Raw genomic sequence first — 21,332 nt, 5'->3', positions numbered from 1 at the left:
TGGTTCTTAAAGTCTCCAGTTGCCAAACATGATGGGTAGGGTGGGGTGGATCTTTATTTCTGATGATACTGATGTTCCATGATGCAAAAGCTGCCTTGAGAATGTCTGCTAAAATTAAAGGGAAAGACAGAAATATTGGAAACAAATATAAAAACCACAAAGAATAATGATGTGTGAGCAGTGAGAGGGTATCTGATTGGTTCCCAAGTACCTGCAGGCTTTCAGGAAGTCGGTGTTTGCCTCTCGTAGTTTCCCCAGTGCCTCTTCCAAGTACTGTCGGTAACTTCGCAAGGAAAGCTGCATCACTTCCACATGGTTGAGCAGCTCTATGTGGAGATTGTTGCTGAGGCTAACCAACCTAAGAAGGGGGAAAATGGAGACAGGACACATCCTTAGGGAAATAAACCTAAAACGTATATTAGAATGACTGCTCTCTAGTGTTTTCACAATGCTCCAGTGCATACAACACTTGGCCAAATCCAACTCCCTACAAGAGACTCTCAAATCATACCCACCTCATGGAGGAGACTCCACAGTAAATGCCCCACCACTGAAGCAGATGGAATTGAATTACAGTCGGCCCTTGCCTTACGCAGGGATCCGTTCCGGATCCTTCCGCATAAGGCGAATTCCGCCTATGCTCAAGCCCCATTGGAAACAATGGGGCTCGTGCACGGCAGCGCGGCGGTGCACGGGGCGCAACGGGCGCACACGCCCATTCAATTGAATGGGACGCGTCACCCCTTCCGCCCCGCGCGCGCCCCGCAGCTTGAGCTGTTTGGCAGAATTTATTCAGAGGAGCTTTGCCTTCCTCTGAGAGAGTGTGACTTGCCCAAGGTTACCCATTGGGTTTCCTTGGCTGAGTAGAGGGAGATTTAAATCTTGGTCTCCAGAGTTGTAGGCCGAAGCCCAAACCACTATATCACACTGGCCCAGTGCTCTGTCTACTCCACACTAAAAGAATTTAAATCCTTCTTCCAAGTAACTGAAATTCTTTCCCGGGGGGGGGGGGGGGAATAGAATTTTGTAGCCTGCAGAAATTATGCAAACAAAACAATTTTGTAGAACCCCTTCTTCTTGCACATTTGTTCTGTCATCTTAGCTGGAGAAGCTAGATCAAGAAAGCCATTTTCACAGCTACTCACAAGCTCTCCCAGCCAGCAGCTGGCCTCCTCAGATTCTGGCCACTCTATCCCACATATTGGGAGGAGGCTGAGGTTCACAGCCATAAGGGCTAGGAATGTGGTCTTTGCTTAAAATGAAAGCTAGGAATTTCACAGCCAAAGCCACCCTTTTGCCTTCTACTCCTCTCCCAAAGAAATGTAGCAGAAGTTTTTGCATGGACCCAGTTTCTCCTGGTTTTCTAGAGTGCCCACAGCTCAGCACCACAGTGCCATACTGATGCTGGCAGGGAGGGAGGGAATGACCCTCTCCCCTACCCCCCGCCGCCCTAAGCCCCCAGGTCCCAGGCAAGGAGGCTCAACTGACTTGTCTGCTCGGCTCTCTGTCAGGAAGATATTCTCCATGTCTTGGATCCGGTGCCGGAAGGTCTTGCTGATGTGGTTCTGGTTCTCCCGGAGCTTGAAGAAGGCACGCCTCTCCTTGTTCAGCGCTTCCACCACCCCTGCGCAGTGGCGCACCAAGCGTTCACTGTGGAGCCGTAGTTCCGCTGGGGACAGAAGGAGAGTGAGCTAGGAGACCTCTAGTTCAGGAAATGAGAGGGACTGGCTGAGCCAAACAAGAGATAGTCCTCCCCGTCAGTGTTACCAACAAACCTCAAAGATATTCCCCAGAATGTTTTACCAAAATCCCAAATCCCTGGAATTCCCCAATATTTACTGGGATATTCAGTCAAAATCCTCAGAAAGAAATTACATTCATCCCTCCATATTTGCGGCTTTGATATTTGTGGATTTGATTATTCACGGATATGATTAATATGTTCTCTCTAGGAATATCTAGGTCCTCCAGCACAACTCTATGGTCAACTTTAACTAAAGGTTGCACTGAAAGCCCTAGAGATTCCTAGAGATAATACTCTACTAGGCCTCTGTAGCTCCTCCAGTGCAGTTCTATGGTCAGTGTCTGTCGGACATCAACCACAGAGTTGCACTGGAGGACCTAGAGATACCTGGAGAGATACCTGGTGTTTTTGTTATTTGTGATTTTTCCATATTCACGGGGGTCTTCTGCCCCTAACCCTAGAGAATATGGAGGGATAAGTGTAATTAAATTCCCCGGTTTCTGGGGAACTCCCTGGAAATTGGCAACGTTCCTCCCCATAACCGTCAGGCACATTGCCACTCCCACTATCCCCAGCTGGCAAGGTGGGGGCATCTCTGTACCCATCCTGACGTGGTAAATGTCCTTCTCAATTCGGCCCCGCCGGGGCTCATGAAGGTGGATGCGCAGCTGTAGCTCCGACTGCAACTCTTCCTTCTTGGCGGCTACAGTGGTGGAGGCTTGGGATGAGATGTCAGCAAACCATTTCTCCAAGTGTTCAAAGAACTGCAGCCGGATTCTGGGAGTGGGATATGGAGGAAGAGGAGAAGGAAGAGGAGGCGGAGGATAACCATTTTGTTGACAGGCCTTCCCAAGACTTCTATCTCAAGAGGCTGTGAAGGCCCAAAGTGCCTCAAAAATCTTCCCTACTTCTGTTCCAGAGTTATCCCTGTTAGGCTGGAGAAGGACAACAACTGAAGACCCTCAGTGGGACTGCCTTCCCCATCAACACAGTCTGGCTCCCCATCATGCATTTCAGTGTCAGCTCTGATCCCATGTGTTTCTCCTCCTTGGAGAATCAGTGACTCAAGCAGAGATGCATCACGGGGAGCTTCCCTTTTGGCCAACCAGCTCTGCTCCATCTCTGCCCAAGTGGTTGATGATCAAGGCAGAAATGCCTCACCCAGTAGAGACTTGATGGAAAAAAAGACCAGACCAGAGGCAGGAATAATGCCGGGTACAATGGGCAACCTCCTCCCTTTGCCTTTTCATTTAGTGTATGTTTTTCTCACATCACACTGGCAGATCTCTCGCAGCATGCAGTCTGGGAACTCCTATAGTAACAGGATTAAAACACCCATTTTGGGTTTTCTCCCAGCTTCAAATGCCTCCCAGGCTCTTATAACTAGCCAGGTTTAGATGAGGCCAGATAACCGTCCCTCATGTGGCCACTAATTTATGAAAGATTTACTGAAAAGCTAAAACAAGATAACGGAGGAACCAACCTCCTGACCCTCAAGAGACTCCTACTGTTGAAGAAGAGCGAAGGCATAGAATCACAAGGTCTGAAGGTGTGTGGAGATCCTTTTCCTTGATCTGAGTGGTTTCCTTACCCTTGTAAGCCCAAAGCGGGGGGGGGGGGGGGGGGAGAGAGAGAGAGAGAGAGACAGAAAAGGGCTCTCAACTCACTGCCTTCTCAGATCTGTAACGAAATTCTCTGAGAGGTAGGTCTGTTCCAGATAGGAGGGCAGGATGCTGTCTTTCAGCTTTCCAGCATAATACTTCTCAGGCTTCCTGATCCGGGACTTCCGCAAGACTGTGAACACTCTGTAAGTATTGCCATGTGAAGTGGTGAAGAACTCCATGGATGCTTCAGTCAAGCCGAGCAGTGAAGAAGACAATGGCACCTGGAAGGATTTAAAGTAGGAACTAGGTAAGGCGCCAAGTTTGGGCTTCAGAACTATCACCAAAGGCTCTGGCTTTACTAAAGGGACAGTAGGAAAGTGTTGCTCCCATGAGGCCAGGAAGACTCCCTGGTTTGATTTAATCTTCCCAGGCATATATTAGCAGCCTCTCTCAGCCTACTTGTTCTTGTGCAGCTTCTGGGCCCTGTGGTTTGGAACTGGTCCCTTGTGGGGAAAGGAACTTCTTCCTCCAGCTTTGTTTGTGTGCCTTCATGTTGTTTCCAACTTATGGTCACTTTAAGGTGAAATCTCAGGGTTTTCTTGGCAAGATTTGTTCGGAGGAGGTTGCCACCAAGGCCTTCCACCAACTCTGAGAAAGTGACTTGACCAAGGAAACCCAATGGGTTTACATGACTGGAATTTGAACCTTGGTCTACAGAGTTATACTGTAGTCCAATGCTAAAACCACTATACTAAGTGGGCTCCAGCTTAAAAATGTGAATTGCGGGCATCGGGATTCAGCCCTCATGCCCATTCTCTCACTTTTCTTGGCATCTGCCAAGAGGTTCTCAATCACATATTTCCTCCCTGTTTTTGGCAATCCTTTTGAGATATTCTGTAAGGTAGAACTGATGTATTTTATGGACACATGTGTGTCCTTTACTTCCTCCAAAATACATTAAGCCTCATGAAGAACCTTCCAAAGCAGATGCAGAATTGCCCTGGGCCTTGTGAAACAGGGGGTGGGAAAGGAAGGGGCTGACTGGTAAGATCACAGGTGCTAGCCAGCAGTCAATTTGGGCAGGGGACTCTCCTGAAAGGACAGAGAGGCAGAGGTGGAGAGCAAGCACCAAGGGCTTCAGCTCCAGCCCTCTGAAGCCCTGTGGGTGGCAAGCTCTGCAGAGAAAGCAGGGCACAGACCCTTCCTTTCACTTCCCACTAAAGCTCTGCTCTCTTTCCCAAATCATTAGTCCAACAAGCGAAGGGGCTCAAAGTCCTCAGGCCTTTGCCCAGCAAGAAAGGGGGGCCTCATCACCTGCTCCCTGCCTCACCATGTGTTCTGCAGCCTCTTCCACCTCCTGGATGCTTCCTGCCTCCTGCACAGAAGAGCTCCCCTCATCAGACTTCTCCAACTGGCCACTTCCCAGGATGAAACTGGTCCCTTCTCGAGGGATGCCAATTCCTTCACTCTCAGGAACAGAGCTCTCCATTTTTCTTGGCTTCTCTGACTCTTCGGCATTGACAATTTCATCCTCTTTGTCAACTTGCTCCTTCCTTGCCTGGTGGTGTTCACTTTTGTGTTCAAGGACACCCTCCTGTCTTTCTTCTTCTTCTGTATCCCCAGCCAAGTCTGCTTACAGGGCACAAAACAGGACAGATATCGGCAACGGGCCCCAGGCAAAAGCAATGCAAGTGAAGTAGCTCCCTTCCCCAAACAGCTTACAGTTTAAATTTCCCAGGGACACTGGGGAGGGAGGGAAAGAAAAGAGACACCTGTCAGTTAACACATTTACATTTCTTCTAAATTAAAAATTTTATTGGGAAAGCAGCCAACATTCAGCCTGTTAGTTTTCTAGCACGGTTATCTTTCCCCCATAATTAATAAACAGCAAAAGCAGTGAGTTTTCATGGCTAGCTGGCACTGAAATCCTAGAGCTGTAGTCCAACTTTAAAATCACGCCATGCTGGTTTCTTTACTATGCAAAGTGCCATGCAAATTGCAGAGGCCATTCAGCTGCCACTTCCTATAGGGAGTATCACACAGGGAAAAATTGGAAGTTTAAAATGGTAAGAACCCGTTATTAACTTACAATTGTGCAAATGGTTTTACCACGCAAAGCAGTTATTCTATGCAGACTCCGAGATCAATCTGCACTTGTGCATAAATGTGCGAATGGTTTTCGCACAACAGGACCAAGTGTGCTTCTATCCTGATAATGATAAAAGCGCCTGCATCCTGAAAAAGCGATCAAATGTGCAAATGATTTTCACATGTAGACTGTGACAAATCTGTGTGTATGTATGTGTTCCTGACTTCACTCAGCAGTTGTTTCTTTAAGAACCCTGGCTATGGAAGAAGACTAAAGCAGGAGACAGACAGATATACTCAAACTTTTCTCTATCTCACTTGCTCTGTCCCTGCCTTTGCCTCAGTAGCTGTTTCTTTAAGAGCTCTGGCTAGGAGGGAAGGCTGAAGCGATCCCCAAACTGTGCCCTTTAAGGGATTTTGGACTTCAGCTCCAAGAAACCGCAGCCATGTTGGCCAATAGCCTGGGATACTGGGAGCTGAAGTCCAAAATCCCTTAAAGGGGACAGTTTGGGGATTGCTGCGGCTGAAGCAGGAGACACACATACACACACAGAGAGAAGAGCGTCGGGACTTAAACAAGCATTGTGAGACAAGCATTCTCTCTCTCTCTGCTCTTGCATCAGCTGTTTGTTTTAAGAGCTCTGGCTACGAAGAGGGATGGGTACTTATTTTACTTATTCCGCAGCACTGGAAGTAAACCTGCCCCAAAGAATCATGGGAAATCTGGCAACAAACACAAAAACAGGGAGAATCCCGTGAATAAACGGCAAGTAGCTTTCACACTAAAGCAATTGCTCAAAAAAGTGAATCTGTGAATGAAATAGAAATGAATTTCCAATATTTCCCCAAAAATGCTTATTTCCTGGTTCATGTCACTTTCTTGTTGGGATTCTAAGCGGTTTGTGCACAACATCGTGTGAAAACCATTTGTGCAATTGTGCCTAATACACTGGATAACTGCAGGTTCTGACCCTTTTAAACTTCCAATTTTCCCTTTGTGATAAAATTCACAGGTGTCTGTTAAGGATTCTTCAGTACTCTGTTTTATGGGGTCAAACACCTTGACTCCTCATTTTAGCTCAATGAGCCCCTCCACAAGTCTCTATGTCCTCCATCAGCTTCATCTCTATTAGCAGCACAAATGAATAGAAACCAAATTGGAGAGAGTCCATCCACATCTCTTAGCTTATTTGATTCGTTGGGTTAATTTTTCCAACTACACCCGATTCAAAACTGTCTGCACCAATTTTCTAGGCATAAAGTGGAACCCTCCTTCTATATTTTGGCCTTGATGCAGATAGCATAAATTGAAGATCTGGAATACAATGGTTGAGTTGTTGGTGGGAAAGGTAATTAGCAATGCCACTTTGGGTTCGGTCCACTGATTGGCAACCTCTTTCATTTCTCCCTGTATGATCACTCCGATCTGGACTGCTGCTGGGCAGTGATGCCACGAAGGCTTATTGTTGCCTTTCACTATGGGGAGAGAGAGAAGCCATGTAGGTAGTTAGCAGTCCAGAGGTAGAAAAGCAGAGGAATCACTGTATCCAAGAAAAGCAAGACAGAGATGCACAAGAGAGTAGCCTAGATCCAGTTTCAGCTTTCGAGAAAATGAAGCAGAGTCTTTGAGTTAGCTTGTGTGTCTTTCACATGGAAGAAGTGATAGTCATTGCTCCTGGTGTCTGAAGAGTGTTTTTGCCTGCCTTATCTAGAGTAGCCACTCCAACAGAGCCACAGGTTTGCTAAACTTATTTAAGGTTCTCATACTGCTGATATCTCAGAAAAAGGCATGACAGTCAATGACAATTTGAAAGAAAATTCCTGTAAGAATTCTTCAAAGGAGGAAAAATCATAGCTTTCTAGTGTTGAAACTGATTTATAGAGGCATTCCTTTCAGTTGAGACAAATTAGCGGAAGTCATCTTTTCATTTAAAGGAGAAATTCTTTTGCTTTTTCTAGAGTTAAAATTAAACTCTAGAAAAAGCAAAAGAATTCTTGGTCAGATTCAAATAAGAATTGGAAAATAGCCTATCAAGAACCGAAGACAGTGAGAACCAAGAGGAACAAAGAATAGGTGACTCCAAGAAGAAAGTAGAAGGAAAAAAACACCAGAACAAAGGAAGAGGAAAGCAAAGTGAGACTACTTGATCTTGATTCATGATCTAAACAAGCTGAAACATGTCCAGAGGAGGGTGAGCGATATGGTTAAAGGTCTGGAAACCATGGTCTATGATAAGTGGTATGTTTAGCCTAGAGAAGATTAAGAGGTGTAGTAATAGTCATGTTTAAATATTTGAAGGGATGTCATATTGAGGATGGAGCAAGGTTGTTTTCTGCTTTCAGGAACTAGGACAGGGAACAATGGATTCAAGCTACAGGACAAGAGATTCCAGTTAAACATTAGGAAGAATTTCCTGACAGTAAGAGAATGGAGAATGGAGTCTTCTACAGGATCACATGGCATTATCTGTTCTCATACCCCGAGGAGGCAATTTTTAAATGGTTAAGAATAACATGATGGGGAACATAAATTACCTTCCTCTTGGCTTGTGGTCTCTTTTCTTCCTAATGGCTTCTAAATACAAACAGAATCAAAAGGTAAGATAGAAAACGATATCAAGTGTTTAAAATAATGAATAATACAGTTAACAGACAGCATTTGTGAAGTGTTTCAGAGCCTACAAAGGGCTCCACAATTGCTGAATTGTTCTGAATCTTAACAACTATCTTGAAAGGCAGGTATCAAGCATTGCTTACCCTGGCTTCATATAGCCAAGCCAAGAGCCAGTGTGCTGCCACTGTCAGAGGGCTGGCATGGTGCTGGCGAGGCATTGGTCCCGGGCCCCACTAAGTCATGAGATGTGCTGATCAGACTTGGCCCTGTCACTCTCTTTCAGCCTGGACTGCCTCAAAGGGGCAGAATGGAGGAAAGGAGAGCAACAAACTCTGCCTAGGGCTCACAGGCAGAAAGAAAGGTTAGACACCTGACTTACCCAACAAAGGACACACTTTCCAAACCTCAGTTATACATCAGGAATAGCATGAAGCTGCCCAGTATGGTTATCACCAATGGGAAGCTGCTGTTTCTTGGAGAAGTTTCTGGAGTAGAGTAGATTCTGCCCAAGCTGGAGGCTCTCTCCAGGCAGGGAAGAAGAGAAAGAGTGCCCTGTTGCCACCAGCCTTTGCTTGAGCAACAGGGTTTACCCAAGCTCTTGTAGGGTTCAGTCTTGCTCTTCTGTCCTCAAACCTGACTTCTTCTCACATCTTGGCTTTGGGTTTACACTTTGGTCCCAGTCACTCCCCAGTCCTGCCTATCAGCTCACAGCTTCTAACCTGCTCAACTGTTGCCTATTTGTGGCCCAGGCCTGAAACTGGCTCAACAGAATCACCTCTCAGTTTCATGTCTCAAGAGTGGATTCTGATAGAGAGGATGCTGCAGAGACATCATATTTCTGACCTTCCACAACATGTCAGTTTTTGCCTTGTTTCTGTTTGTTTTTTAATCTATGGCTTTCATCTGCTTACTTTGAGGATTGCAGTTAAGAAGTGAGATACCATGTGAACCCAACAGGTAAACAATGGAAATCCAAGCCAGAAATGCCTTTCCAGCTATACCTCAGCTACAGGAATGGCTTTCCTTTTACAGTTTTTTTAAAGAGAAAATATCTGCATGATTTTGATAAGAAAGGAAAATACATTTTAAAAACTGCCACCCATTATTACTTTGTTTTTATTTTACTGCTCAGGAATTAAACCAATGTCCATAATGATTTGGAGTTGAGGAGAAAGAAGAGGCCATTCTCACTCTCTAAGGCCACAGACAGATGCTGTTGGGATCCTTTTAGCAGGTGGTGGAGTACATTTCTCGTAATCCTGAGCCACTGGTCAGGCTGCTTGAGTCTGACGGGAACTATAGTCTCAAACCATGCTGAGGAAATCTGCTCTATGCCTAATGAGACTCAGAGAAACTCAATGTTCTCTGTCTAACAAAGGAGGATGGTAGCCTTGCAAGGACAGGGACAACCTTTTTTTGTCTTGCTGAATGAGTTTAAATTTATTTCCTAGCCTCTATAATTCTTTGTCTCCCAAAACCCACACGGCCGTAAGGAGGAATGGTTTATACAAATATTCCTCCATGCCATCTTAACAGTGAACAGTATCAACATCTTTACAGAAGGTAGGCCTATATATATGTGTCTGTGTGGGCTGTATAATTTTAAACACTTGTGTCTGGTGAAGAAGCCAGCAGAGCTTCAAAAGCTTGCAACATGTATATTGTACATTTTTTGGCTTAAAAAGGGTATTACTGTTCTGTGGATTTTGGATAATAATTGTATTTTGCTGTATAATCCTCACAGCTATCCCTGGATATGTTTTCAGAGGAATGACATAGTTGTTTTCTACATACCCCCTTGAAGATATCCCTCACATGAAAATACCGGCTGATGGAGTTACTGTAGGAAATAAGTTCATGCAAGATATGGTCTGGGTGAGCAGTTACTTTGGACAAGAGGTCTTGATGAAACGTTATATACCTGTTCAAACAAACACAAAAAAAATCAGCTAAAATGAATTGCTCAGCCTGTGCCCAAATTCTCCTTCCAAGGAATAAACTCATCACTCTAACAGCTATACAACTATGAATAGTTTTTATATAGTACATACACTGTAGAATAATGAAAAACATTAAATACATATACAAAATGCTGTAGAGAGCAGTGTATCCCAAACTACTGTAAGTCCATGTATTTCCTCAGATCTGACAACCTCCACTGTAGTGAAAAAGTTTCTATTAGTGGACGTTGGTATAAGATTCCACAAATGATAAACTACATAAACTAACAAACAAAACAACTAACGATCAAAAAGATTCATTGTTTAGTGTGTGATGTGTAATTATTTTATGTTAATTTAAATTTTATATAAAATAATAATAAATAAAATGCAGCCCTGACGCACCCAGCCCGAATGAAGTCCAAAGCAGCATAAACCTTCTCTAGCTGGAGCTTCAGTTTTTCATCAGAGCTTTGGACCCTCAGTTTGTCAACGGAAATGTCCAGATGAACCTCCCTCAGCTGGTTTCCGATGGTTGGAAGGAAGGAAAGAAAGAATCAGCATGACACACAGTAGGTTTAGATGGATGGCAAATGCGAAAGATGAGTTATAGAATATCAGAGTTGGAAAAGACCCCAAGGGCCATCCAGGCCAATCTCATTCTGCCATGCAGGAAGACACAGAGTCTCTACAGACCGGCATTATACGCTGGTGTGGAGGTGGTGTGGCATATGCACACTGGCCGGCCCCACATCAGCATCATGCTGTGCGCCCAAATGCACGTCAGGGGGCATCATGGAGCTCTGTTGGCTAGGACACCCTTTCCACATTGCGAAAAGGAGCCACTTTTTGTGGCTTCTTTTTGCACCACGGAAAGGCCAGATTGGGGCTGCAGCATGTAGTTACTGCAGCCCAGTCCAGCGAGGACAGGGTGGCTGCTCCACCACACTGCCAATCTGTCTTCCTGTCCCTCCCTCCACCCACCCAGCCTAGACACAGAGCAGGCCAATGCTTGCACCTTATTCAGGTTTTCGTGCTTGTTCCGGCATTCATTCAGCTTGTTGTGCAGTTCATCCTCATGGCGAGAGAGGCGCTGCTGGTGGGTGTCCAAGAGGACCAGAGCATCCTGGAAGTACTGGTACAGGTTCCTGCAGTTGACCTCTGTGTGTTTAGCCAGATGCTCCAGGTCATTCTGGAGAAAACAACAGAAGAGGAGCTTCTGGTTGGGTCTAGAAACCTAACTAGGACATATCAACCCATGTAGCTAACTGTTTTTAATAATTTTAATCAGCAAGTGCATTTTGCTTCCAGGACATTGTAGGTTGAGGGCATTTGATCTTTTGCTACTCTTCTGCTGCTGACATTTCTTGTAATAATTTCCAAGACTAGTCCCTAATATCTTTCTGGGGTTTCCCCCAAAAAGCTCATTCAGGGGACAGTTTAGAGACAAAGAAGCATGGCTCTCTTTGGAGTCAGCAGGGTTGGAGAGAAAGGCCTTGAAGAGGAGAAACTCCTTTCCTGTGCCAGCTCTGAGCTCTTTCAGGGCTCCAAGCAGCACAAAAGGGGTGGCACTCCAAGGCAGTGAGCATCTTGCCAGTGCCAGAGGCCTGGCAAATGTCTTCTTGGCTGCCCTTGGACTCAATCCTGAGGGGGAGGCCTGGGATAGCAGTTTCAGCAAGGACAGGGGCCAGAGTTAGGACTAAAGAACAGAAGCAGGTCTATGTCAAGGCAGAATGGGGTAAAGAAAGGCTGATGACAGGCTGGACTCTGAGTCCAGGTACTGACAAACAGGACAGGCAGGCGTGCCCCTGAGCATGGTGGCTAGAACCAGGAAAAGAGCTTCCAAGCCTGCCAACAGCTTTGTGCAGCTCCAGTAATTCCACAAGGGCCTCCCACAACCAGTGGAAAGCATAAAAGCAGGGCTCTGACTTTCGGACCCTGACATACAGTTCTCTAACAAACATGTCCTCAGCTCATGCTGAGATTTGCTCTCCTAGGCTTGTCTGGCCGATCTATGAGTTGTAAACACCACCAAAACCAATAGCAATCTGCACATGTTGTGTGAACCTAGTTGCCACATCACCTCTGCAGTGTTGCGCTAAGACAGGTTTGTTCCTTCCTATTCCAGCCCCTTCCCATCAATTCAGGAACTGGGTTCCCTGAAAGGCATTTGCAAAGAAGCAAGCTTCCCACCCCTCAATTCTTAGCAGAGCCACTTCTGTTCCTCTGCTTTTATGACTGCTCTGCTGAGGCTGCCAGGAAAAGCACCAGCAAACTTACATCCATCTTTTCCATCTCATGCTCAAACCGACTCTGGAGCTTTCCCACTAATTGAAAGAAATTGGGATTCACTATGTTCTCTGCCTCTTCTTCTGTACAAATCTTCAACTTCAACAGTTTTTGCTAGAGAAAGTGGTAGTGGCAGAAAGTTGGTGGGTTATTGGCGTGCATAATTGTCTCTGACCCACAATCCCAGCTGTTCTCAGAGGGAGTCAGCATTGTCTCCAAGTACCCTGCTCTCTGGTGTGCAGACACTTTCCAAGGTGTCACACTCCAATGAACTGAGGAACCACATTTCCTACCCACCAGACTCTGTGTGTGTGTGTGTGTGTGTGTGTGTCACATCCTAACTCTGCATACATGACTCTGCTACAGTGAGCTCAACACTGCATACATGACTCTGCTTCTCCTCACTTTATATGCATGGGAATAACCTGTGAGGATCCCATGAGGGGCAGGACAAGAGAGAACCATTGGCCCAGAACCACCTAGTGGGGCTTGGTGAGGTCTGGAACCTGGATTGCCTGAGTCCCCATCTCAAAACTCTAATTCTAGTTCAACTTGGCACCAAGCCATAAACTAGACATTGATTTGAAATATTTCTGAAGTATTTTTTCCTTGCATCTCTGAACATTTCTGTCCTAATTTGTTGCATAAACATAACACGCTATTTTATGTAACTATGAGTTAACTTGATTTTGCCCCAGGGACTCCAGAAGCATGTAGTCTGTGCTTTGAAGACCAAACAAACAATGTATGTACAAAGAGAGACACAAGTGCACCTTCCCCCAATTCCAACTCTTTGCCCTGTGTCACTCTGACAAAAGACTCTCTCTCCATAAAGCCCATACAAAGATGTAATTTGCAAGAGCACATTACACACTGGGCATAGTGTCATGAGCCAAATCAAAAGCTCCCTGGAGCAGCCAAGAAGGTTTCCCATGTTTCACATTTAACACCTTGTATACTATACCTATTACAATACGGACTTTTAGAAGCCTTTCACTCAGCTGACTACAAGAAATTAGAGCTGTAACAACCACAAACAAGGTTTGGGCTTCTTTCTTTACTTCTTTTAGGCTACAATTGGCTGAACACAGGCCTGGGTGGGCAGGCAGGCTTGGTAGTAAAGCTGCAGAATGATGTGCCATCTAAGATGCCACCATGACTTGCAACTTGTGAGATTTCTCCCAATGAAATCAAAAGGGATTTCATGCCACCACAGCAGTGGGGGCAGTGTTCTTATCATTATCACTGCTTCTGTCAAATAACTGCACATGAAACAACAGCAATGAACAGCATCTACATTCAAGAACTACAGACTGGGCATTTCCCAACAGAGCCTTCATATTTACATTTATCAAACACTTATATTCAGATATTGTCAGCTGCCCCAGAAACATAATTTTGGCTCAATAAATAAATAAATAAAAGTCACTTGCTCCACCAACCTTGGACTCCTGCACTTTTGACAAACACTCCTGGCAAACCTTCTCATACTGGATGCGAATTCTCATCATGTACTGCACATTGTGGGTATCTTGAGATTAAAAAAGAAAGTGAGAGAGAGAATGAGGATCCATGATGTGGCCTCTTCACACAATCCTCTAGCCTGCATGAACACTCAGAAGCAGCCTTGTCTCCATGCAGGCTGTAGGCCAACCTTTGTCCCGCTCTGATTTCATCCTCAGCTTCTCTTTCCTCCCAGCCTTCCACCTGCTTCCTTCCTTTCCTTCTCTGGAATGGCTACCTGCTTGCTTTTGTTTTAATCTTGGCTGGAGTTCCTGTCCTGAAAGGGCCCAGGCCCTGAACAGAACACCTCTGGTCCTGCCAGGGGAATGCTGCAGACAGATGTTTGGGAAGAGCCCAAGGGAAGCCACACAGGGGAAAAGTGAGCTTTGGTCACAGACTGAAGAAGAGATGTGTTGAGGACAATCACTTCTGAAACATTCCCAGGCATTGCACAACTATTATTTGTTATTTGACGTTTTTAATTTGTTGCTTGCTTTACTTTATTGAACCCTTTCCTGTATTGTTATGTATTATTTACATGTATTATGCTATTATTTCTTAGATTGTACGCTATCGGCAGGTTTACTTTATCTATTTTATTGTTTGTATGTATAGCGCTGTGTAAATCTACAGCACTATATAAATAAAGCATAATAATAATAATAATAATAATAATAATAATACATAAGAGATGGAGAGGGGGCAATTTTGCCTCAAAATAAGTCCTGAATAAGCCCAGTGACTCTGCTAAACAGCCAAAAGGAAAAGAAGAATGGTTTAAAAAATGTAGGAGAGTTATCTATCTACCTAGACTGTGGGTATCCTGCAACTACCATGAGCTCCTATTTATCCCTCTCATTCTAACAGACATTGCTGAGAAAAGCAGAAGGCAAAACATGATGCATTTTATAAATAATTTTATTAGATTTTATTCATTCAGGATCAAATTTTATAATATTCTTCTAAAATGCAGCTTTTGCCTGGAAATAGTGCTGTTTGTTGTTTTTTTCAAACTATCTTTCCCCCTCTTACTTTCACTCACTTTATTACAGCTCTCTCTAGTTTTCATCTGCAATGCCTCCAAGAGCTCTGAGAGCCTGGGCTCTGCAGCACAAGGGGCAAGAAATTATTCAAGCACCTTACCTCGTCCCTGGCACCAAAAATACAGTACATTTTAAAATAAAATAATGAAAGATTTGCTGGCTCTTCGTGACACCTAAACTCTGCTGCCTAAAGAACCATACCATCACTCTGCCCAATGGCAAGGCCAGCTATATCTTGATCATTGTTTGGCAAAGCAAACAGGAGCCTGATGTGACAAAGCCTGATGACAATTTGATCACGTTCAGTCCTTACCTATACGTTTATTTAAAGCTACGACGGATTCATACCATTCGTTTACCTTGGCCTTAGAATGCAACAGAGGCAATAAATTGCTAACAAGAAAAAAGAAGGGGAAAAAAATCTTAGTACAAACAAATCTTATAATAGGTATGTTTCAACTTTCACTGGTCAAAACCATAGAATCAAAGAGATGCAAGTGAAACATGGTGGTCATCTAGTCCTACCTCTCCCATGCAAGCCACACCTAATGCATTCCTGAGGAATGGCCATCCAGCAGTCACAACTAAGAATGTTACTAAGTGGACTGGGATATGGGGTTCAGGTTCACTCTCTCTCTCTCTCTCTCACACACACACACACACTTTTTAAAGACTGTATTTTGATAACCAGCGTGGCTCTTTGGCAACCTTCACAATGTCGCCTCTTGGAGAACACTTTGCAACTATTCCTTGTCATTCTGAGGAAGGAAATAGTGGGAAGATGCCATACCTGCCAGGCATTTAGCAGAACCAGACAATTATCCAGTTACTTTTTTTAAAAGTAGGAGCTCGCTCCTATTAATTTTGAACACGTCTCCTCCCACCAACACTTCGGAGATACCCCTCGCTGCAATAGCCAATTTGGTATCCACTGTCTTGGGCTAGCTATAGTGGCCTGTTTTTGGCTGTGGTATCAAGTTGTCATACCACCTCTGCAAACCTACCTATTCTGCTAACCATTGTAACAAATACTCCAAATCATCTGAATACAAGAAAGGATTGAGGAGCTGGCTGCATCCAAATCTCAGCAAGTGGACTCTGCCTTAAAGGATCTACACCAGAGGCCTACCAGGAATGACACTGGTCACAAGATGAGCTCAAGGGGTCCCTCCTGACACCCTCCAGACAGCTCTTCTATCAGAGACAGCAACATACTCAAGACTATCCCTACTGTTCCCATCTTGCTTCCAATCTCAGTGCCCTCTTGGCCTCCCCACTCCCAAACTCCTTATTTTCTTTCTTTCTAACGCCAGATGGATTCTGGTTGGGCTTCTCTTGGCTGACTCTCTGTGTTCCTGTAACAGACAGACATCCAGACCCAAACCATCCATCACCTCTGTATTAACAGCATCAGCAGCCTCATCCTTTTGGTCCCAGGCGCCAGACTGAGCACACATGATGTTGTGTGACACCCAAGTTGCTGACACCCAGGTTGCTTTCATCAGTGGGACAGATGGGACACTTGTCTGGGAAACCACCCAATAAATAACATTTGCTACTAAGGCTCAAGGCCTGTTCCATCCCCTCAGCATTTCATTTTTCTGTCTACATACCACAGAGAGCACAACAGCGTCGTTCTCTTTTCAACAAGTGACAACTGATCTTTGAGCATATTCTCCAGTTCCATTTTCACAGCACTGGGATTCTGTATTCTTTCACTTTCCATAAACTCTCTGTAAGACAACAACAAACAACAGAATGAAGTATTTCGCATGGTCAGTTTTGCAGTCTGAAAGACAGAAGCTTTAGAAGGAGGACACTCAAACCCTCAATTTTTCAAAACAGACATAATCATGACAGCCCTGTGAGCAGGTGTGTTGTCCTGCAAGAAGAGAACATCTTTTTGTAGCTTCCCTAATCATTTTTCCTTCAATGTTTCCCTTAATTGCCAGAGGTTAGCGCAGTATTCTGGATTAACTGTTTGGCCTTTCTAAAAATAGTCAGTCATGAAAATACCTTGCTTATCCCAAAGAAACTGTGGCCATGTCCTATCCTGTTGACCTGTAAGTCTTGAATTTCTTTAACTGTGGAGAACCCAAATGCCACCACTGCAGGAACTGCTGTTTGGTCTCCAAATCACAGTGATGTAACCATGTTTCATCAACAGTAATGAGTTGTTCCAAAAAATTATCACTAGAACACTCAAAATGCTGCAAAATCAGTTTGGAGATATCTATTCAATTTCATTTCTGGTCAGCATTCAAACTCAACCCAGACTCTCTGTTTCATGATCTGCTCTAAAATCTTTCCTGGTATTGATGTCAGGCTAACTGGGTGATAATTGTTGGGATCCTCTTTTTCCCCCCCTTTCCTCTATCCAGCCCTTCATAGAATCAAAAACAAAACAAAATTGGTGGAGGGGAGGAACTAAGTTGCATGTCTTCAACTTGTCAAATCCCGCACCTGAAACTGGCAATGATTTTCTCTTTTTGCACCACCTTCCAGATCTTTAATCTCTCTTCCAGTCTCCACCGATGGGCAACATTCCTCTTCAGGTCTGCCTCCATTAAATTGACAAAGAGCTTGGCTATTGCTCTCCGATTAGCCAGGAGGGCTTGGTTGAGCATCTATGATTGGAAAATACAAATAGTAAAAAAACAAACAAAAAACCCAAAAACAAGAAACAACAAAAAACCAAGAGGAGGTATAAAAAACAGGGCACTATGGAAGGAAGTACACAGGCTGGTAGACAGGGTTGCATGTAATGAGGTCCACAAAAAGTGAGGATTCAAAATGAGACTTTCTACTATGGCCCAAAATCTTTTACTACTTCAGCTAATTCAGGGACAGAGGACCTGAGGCTGTCTGCAATATTTTGAGTTCAGCTGCCAGAAGTTCCAGCCCTTCTACGCTTCTAAAGCACCAAATGTATATTTATTCCTTTCAAAGGAAAATCATATTACCTCTTGACTGACACACATAGACCGAATAAGTCTACAGCAGACCTAGTCACCAAATACTGCCAGTTTGTACTGTATTCACTCATAAATACTTCACTTTTTTCCCAAATAAAGTAATACATATGTAATAAAATAATACACACATAGATGACAAACAGGAATATATTTCTTCCTAACAAACTTCCATGTAGTGCATTGTTTAAACAAAACTAATTTTCTCCTAATTATCATGACCTCAAATCATTTTTTTGATATGCTCTAATTCTGCATTATTAACAACATAAATTATATAAAGTTCTGTGTAAATAAAATGTTACTCCTTCATTCACATGTAAGTCTCACTGTTTTGTTCTTAAATATTTCTCTCCTGCTCCTTTTATATGTCACCCCTGTTTACCTTATTGTACCCTCTCCTCTTTCTCAGTGCCCAAACCATATAAGGATTTTCTCGTTGCAAACCCAGGTTAATTTTAATGCAGCCTTCCAGAAACCAAGAAGTGAGATGTCTTACCATAGCTTCCTTGTGTACAAATCGATGGACGTCAGAGGTTAAGAAATAAGCAATGTCCTCCAGAACTTTGGCATATTTGGTAAACAAGACTCTTATCTGGAAATCAAGGTAGAGACACGGCATGATAAAAACTATTAAAAGGGGTGGTGTGTATGTGTGTGCCATGGAGAAGCCCCTCTCAGCTGAGCAGCTGATAGAACCCTATTAAGCACACATACATGCGCGCAGACACCCACACCCTAGTTGACTGCTCCTCCTCAGCAGAGAGGCTGATAGAGGAAGGAGGAGCGCTTCTGCCCCTGCAGGACACACTGCTTTTGATGCTCCTATTGAGTGGCAGGCTATCGGTCTCCAGGGCCATCATAGGCATGTACCAGGATAGGAAGCAGCCCCTTCAGGGCTACCACTTTGGATGGTCATTAGTGGGGCTCAGGTGCCCCCAATAGTCTAAGGTGGTCACTGTTTGGCCGCACAAGAGCAGCTGGGCTGTGACCTGCCCCTTACAGCTAGCCAGCATGGAGCTGATGTGCAGCCTGCAGGTCCTGTGGTTGAACCCTTCAGCTTAAGATGCTCAAAGCTTGCTCAACTTGATTCTTCTCTCTCTTCCCTCTCCTTATCTGCTAATAACAGCCCCAGCTGCCTGACACAGTTTCAGCTTTTGCTTTGAGTCCGTGGTTTATCTAACATTATTAAACAAATGGAGTGTGTGTAATTAGTTTTACTCAATGTCCCCACCACCACCGCCATTACACAGAAAAAAACAAAAGTAGAGAACACCCAATAGAGTCCACAGCAGGAAAGGGAGATACATCTCCAAGTACTTAGGGAATGGCTGTATGTATTTTGAAAAAAAACCCAGCATGCTTCAGCCAATAAAATATATACAGGCCAAAATCCATGGTCTTCTGTATTGCTGATTCAATTCTAAGAAGCAGATCTCTCCCTCCAGTCCATCTGGTGCCATCCAGTCTCAGAGGGAGAGATGCAGGCCTAGTTCCATTGGGCTTGGCCTAGACTAAGAAGCAGAGCCCTCCCTCCAGTCCATCTGCCATGGTCCAGGCCTCAGAGGGAGAGAACTGTGACTAAGAAGCAGAGCCCTCCCTCCAGTCCATCTGCCATGGTCCAGGCCTCAGAGGGAGAGAACTGTGACTAAGAAGCAGAGCCCTCCCTCCAGTCCATCTGCCATGGTCCAGGCCTCAGAGGGAGAGAACTGTGACTAAGAAGCAGAGCCCTCCCTCCAGTCCATCTGCCATGGTCCAGGCCTCAGAGGGAGAGAACTGTGACTAAGAAGCAGAGCCCTCCCTCCAGTCCATCTGCCATGGTCCAGGCCTCAGAGGGAGAGAACTGTGACTAAGAAGCAGAGCCCTCCCTCCAGTCCATCTGCCATGGTCCAGGCCTCAGAGGGAGAGAACTGCTGGATCCGATCCCCTTCCCCACTGCCATCCCCTTCTCCTTTTGTGTCATGTCTTTTTAGACTGTAAGCCTGAGGGCAGGGAACTGTCTAATTAACCATTTGTAAACTCCTCTGAGAGCCTTTGTGGCTGAAGAGCGGAGTACTGTATAAACACCCTAAATAAATTAACAAATAAATATTAAGCTCACCCGTTCAGCTCGATCCACCTCAGCCTGGCGTAAGGCTTCATCCAGGTCTCGGATCCACTGCCTTCTTTTTAAGGTCTCCTGGAAGATCAGGTCCCATATCTGCTCAAAGTCCTTCAAGGAAGAAACACACCATGAATCCCATGGGGGAGGAGGTGCTGGTGGTGGTGGTGGGGGACTTATAATATATCAGGAACTGCTCAGGAAATGGCTGCTCCCTACTCTTTCCAGAAATGAGGAGAGAGCATGACCCAAATGACCCTGTTTAAACAGCCTGCAAACCTGGGCCTCATTATCTCATGTACCCTGGGAGTCTACATGGCAACCTTGTCAAGCTCAGACTGAAGCTCTGATGGCAATTTGGCCATCTTGGAAAGTGGCAGATGGGAAGGTGCCTGATTGTTGTGTGAAATCCTGCACAGCTCTCCAGCCTGGCAGAGAGAAAAAGAAAGCTCCTTTTCTTCTTCACAAACTGCTTGCATTCCTGTTGCACATCTTTAGGTGTATCAGGGCACCTGCCTTTGCCAGCCTTGCCTGTTCCAGAAGCCATCTCCAATGTAATGAAATCCTGCCCTAGATATTAGTATGCATAGCTAACTTAGCTATGTTGTTGGTGTTTTGCTTGCTGCATTATATTTTCCAAAGTGTATTCTGGTTTGACTCCAGATAGCCCATTCCCCCATCCTGCTTAAATATATCTATCTTCTCATTTTGGTACTGGTTGTATTAATTCCAGGGATCACCTAGGTACATTCAGTCACACACCAACCATTTATGGCTACCTGTCTAAAATGCTTTCGCTCTTGACCACCAGAATGTTAAAATATGTTTAAACATTTGTAAGCCACCTGAAGAGTCATAGCTTTGGCGAAAAGGCAGGATATATGTGAATGAATCCATGGCTAAATGAATGAATAGGTTTGAGTTTTCCCTTTCGTTATAGGATTTTCTAAGTAAATGTCTAAGACCTAAGGGGTGGTGGCAGTACTCTCTTGCAACCTGGGTTTAGACACTTAGACTCTGAGAAACTGGACAAGACACATCCTTACTTGCATAGTGTAGGTTTCTACGTTGGTGTCTTCTGCAGCCTTTTGGAAAAGGGACTCAATGGTTTGATCAGATTCTGACAGTTTGGCCAAAAACAACTTCCCAGGCTCCAGAAAATGAAGCTCCATTTCCTGAAAGGGAAAAATGTATCTGGTGGAAGACAAGACATGAGAGACTTAGATTTACATTAACCACACACAGAAGTTGTGAATGCTTCACCTTCCCAATATGTGCCAACTCCTGTTTTAGCTTTGCCACGGCTTCATTGTAACGAAATTTTCGGTTCTCTGAAAGACGCTCAATGATGTTGCTATTTTTCTTCTCAGGAACTGGGTAGAAGGAAGGAAGGAAAGATGGAAGGAAGGAAGAAACAGAAAGTAGATCAGTCTT

At 44.6% G+C, this 21,332-nt stretch overlaps 1 protein-coding gene across 4 annotated transcripts in view; it reads right to left on the bottom strand.

Moving 5' to 3' along the window:
- Positions 1-21,332, bottom strand: part of CCDC180 (coiled-coil domain containing 180) — a 47,574-nt gene that overhangs the window by 22,401 nt on the left and 3,841 nt on the right. For 3 of the 4 annotated variants that reach the window (XM_042480582.1, XM_042480585.1, XM_042480584.1), the window contains exons 4-21: positions 21,162-21,271; positions 20,945-21,073; positions 19,899-20,009; positions 18,297-18,392; positions 17,289-17,452; positions 16,439-16,558; positions 15,139-15,218; positions 13,722-13,810; positions 12,271-12,393; positions 11,009-11,182; positions 10,396-10,511; positions 9,845-9,971; positions 7,972-8,011; positions 4,679-4,980; positions 3,412-3,629; positions 2,346-2,521; positions 1,489-1,669; positions 212-358 (exon numbers count right to left, since the gene is read on the bottom strand). In XM_042480582.1, coding sequence (XP_042336516.1) covers positions 212-358; positions 1,489-1,669; positions 2,346-2,521; positions 3,412-3,629; positions 4,679-4,980; positions 7,972-8,011; positions 9,845-9,971; positions 10,396-10,511; positions 11,009-11,182; positions 12,271-12,393; positions 13,722-13,810; positions 15,139-15,218; positions 16,439-16,558; positions 17,289-17,452; positions 18,297-18,392; positions 19,899-20,009; positions 20,945-21,073; positions 21,162-21,271 — 2,503 coding nt within the window. The remainder of the gene's footprint in view (positions 1-211; positions 359-1,488; positions 1,670-2,345; positions 2,522-3,411; positions 3,630-4,678; positions 4,981-7,971; positions 8,012-9,844; positions 9,972-10,395; positions 10,512-11,008; positions 11,183-12,270; positions 12,394-13,721; positions 13,811-15,138; positions 15,219-16,438; positions 16,559-17,288; positions 17,453-18,296; positions 18,393-19,898; positions 20,010-20,944; positions 21,074-21,161; positions 21,272-21,332) is intronic. The other variant, XM_042480583.1, reaches the window with a different exon arrangement.

Source organism: Sceloporus undulatus, chromosome 7, assembly GCF_019175285.1.
Source record: "Sceloporus undulatus isolate JIND9_A2432 ecotype Alabama chromosome 7, SceUnd_v1.1, whole genome shotgun sequence".
Classification (NCBI taxonomy): domain Eukaryota; kingdom Metazoa; phylum Chordata; class Lepidosauria; order Squamata; family Phrynosomatidae; genus Sceloporus; species Sceloporus undulatus.
Note: the sequence above shows the minus strand (reverse complement) of the source record. Positions and strands in the feature narration are given on the sequence as shown.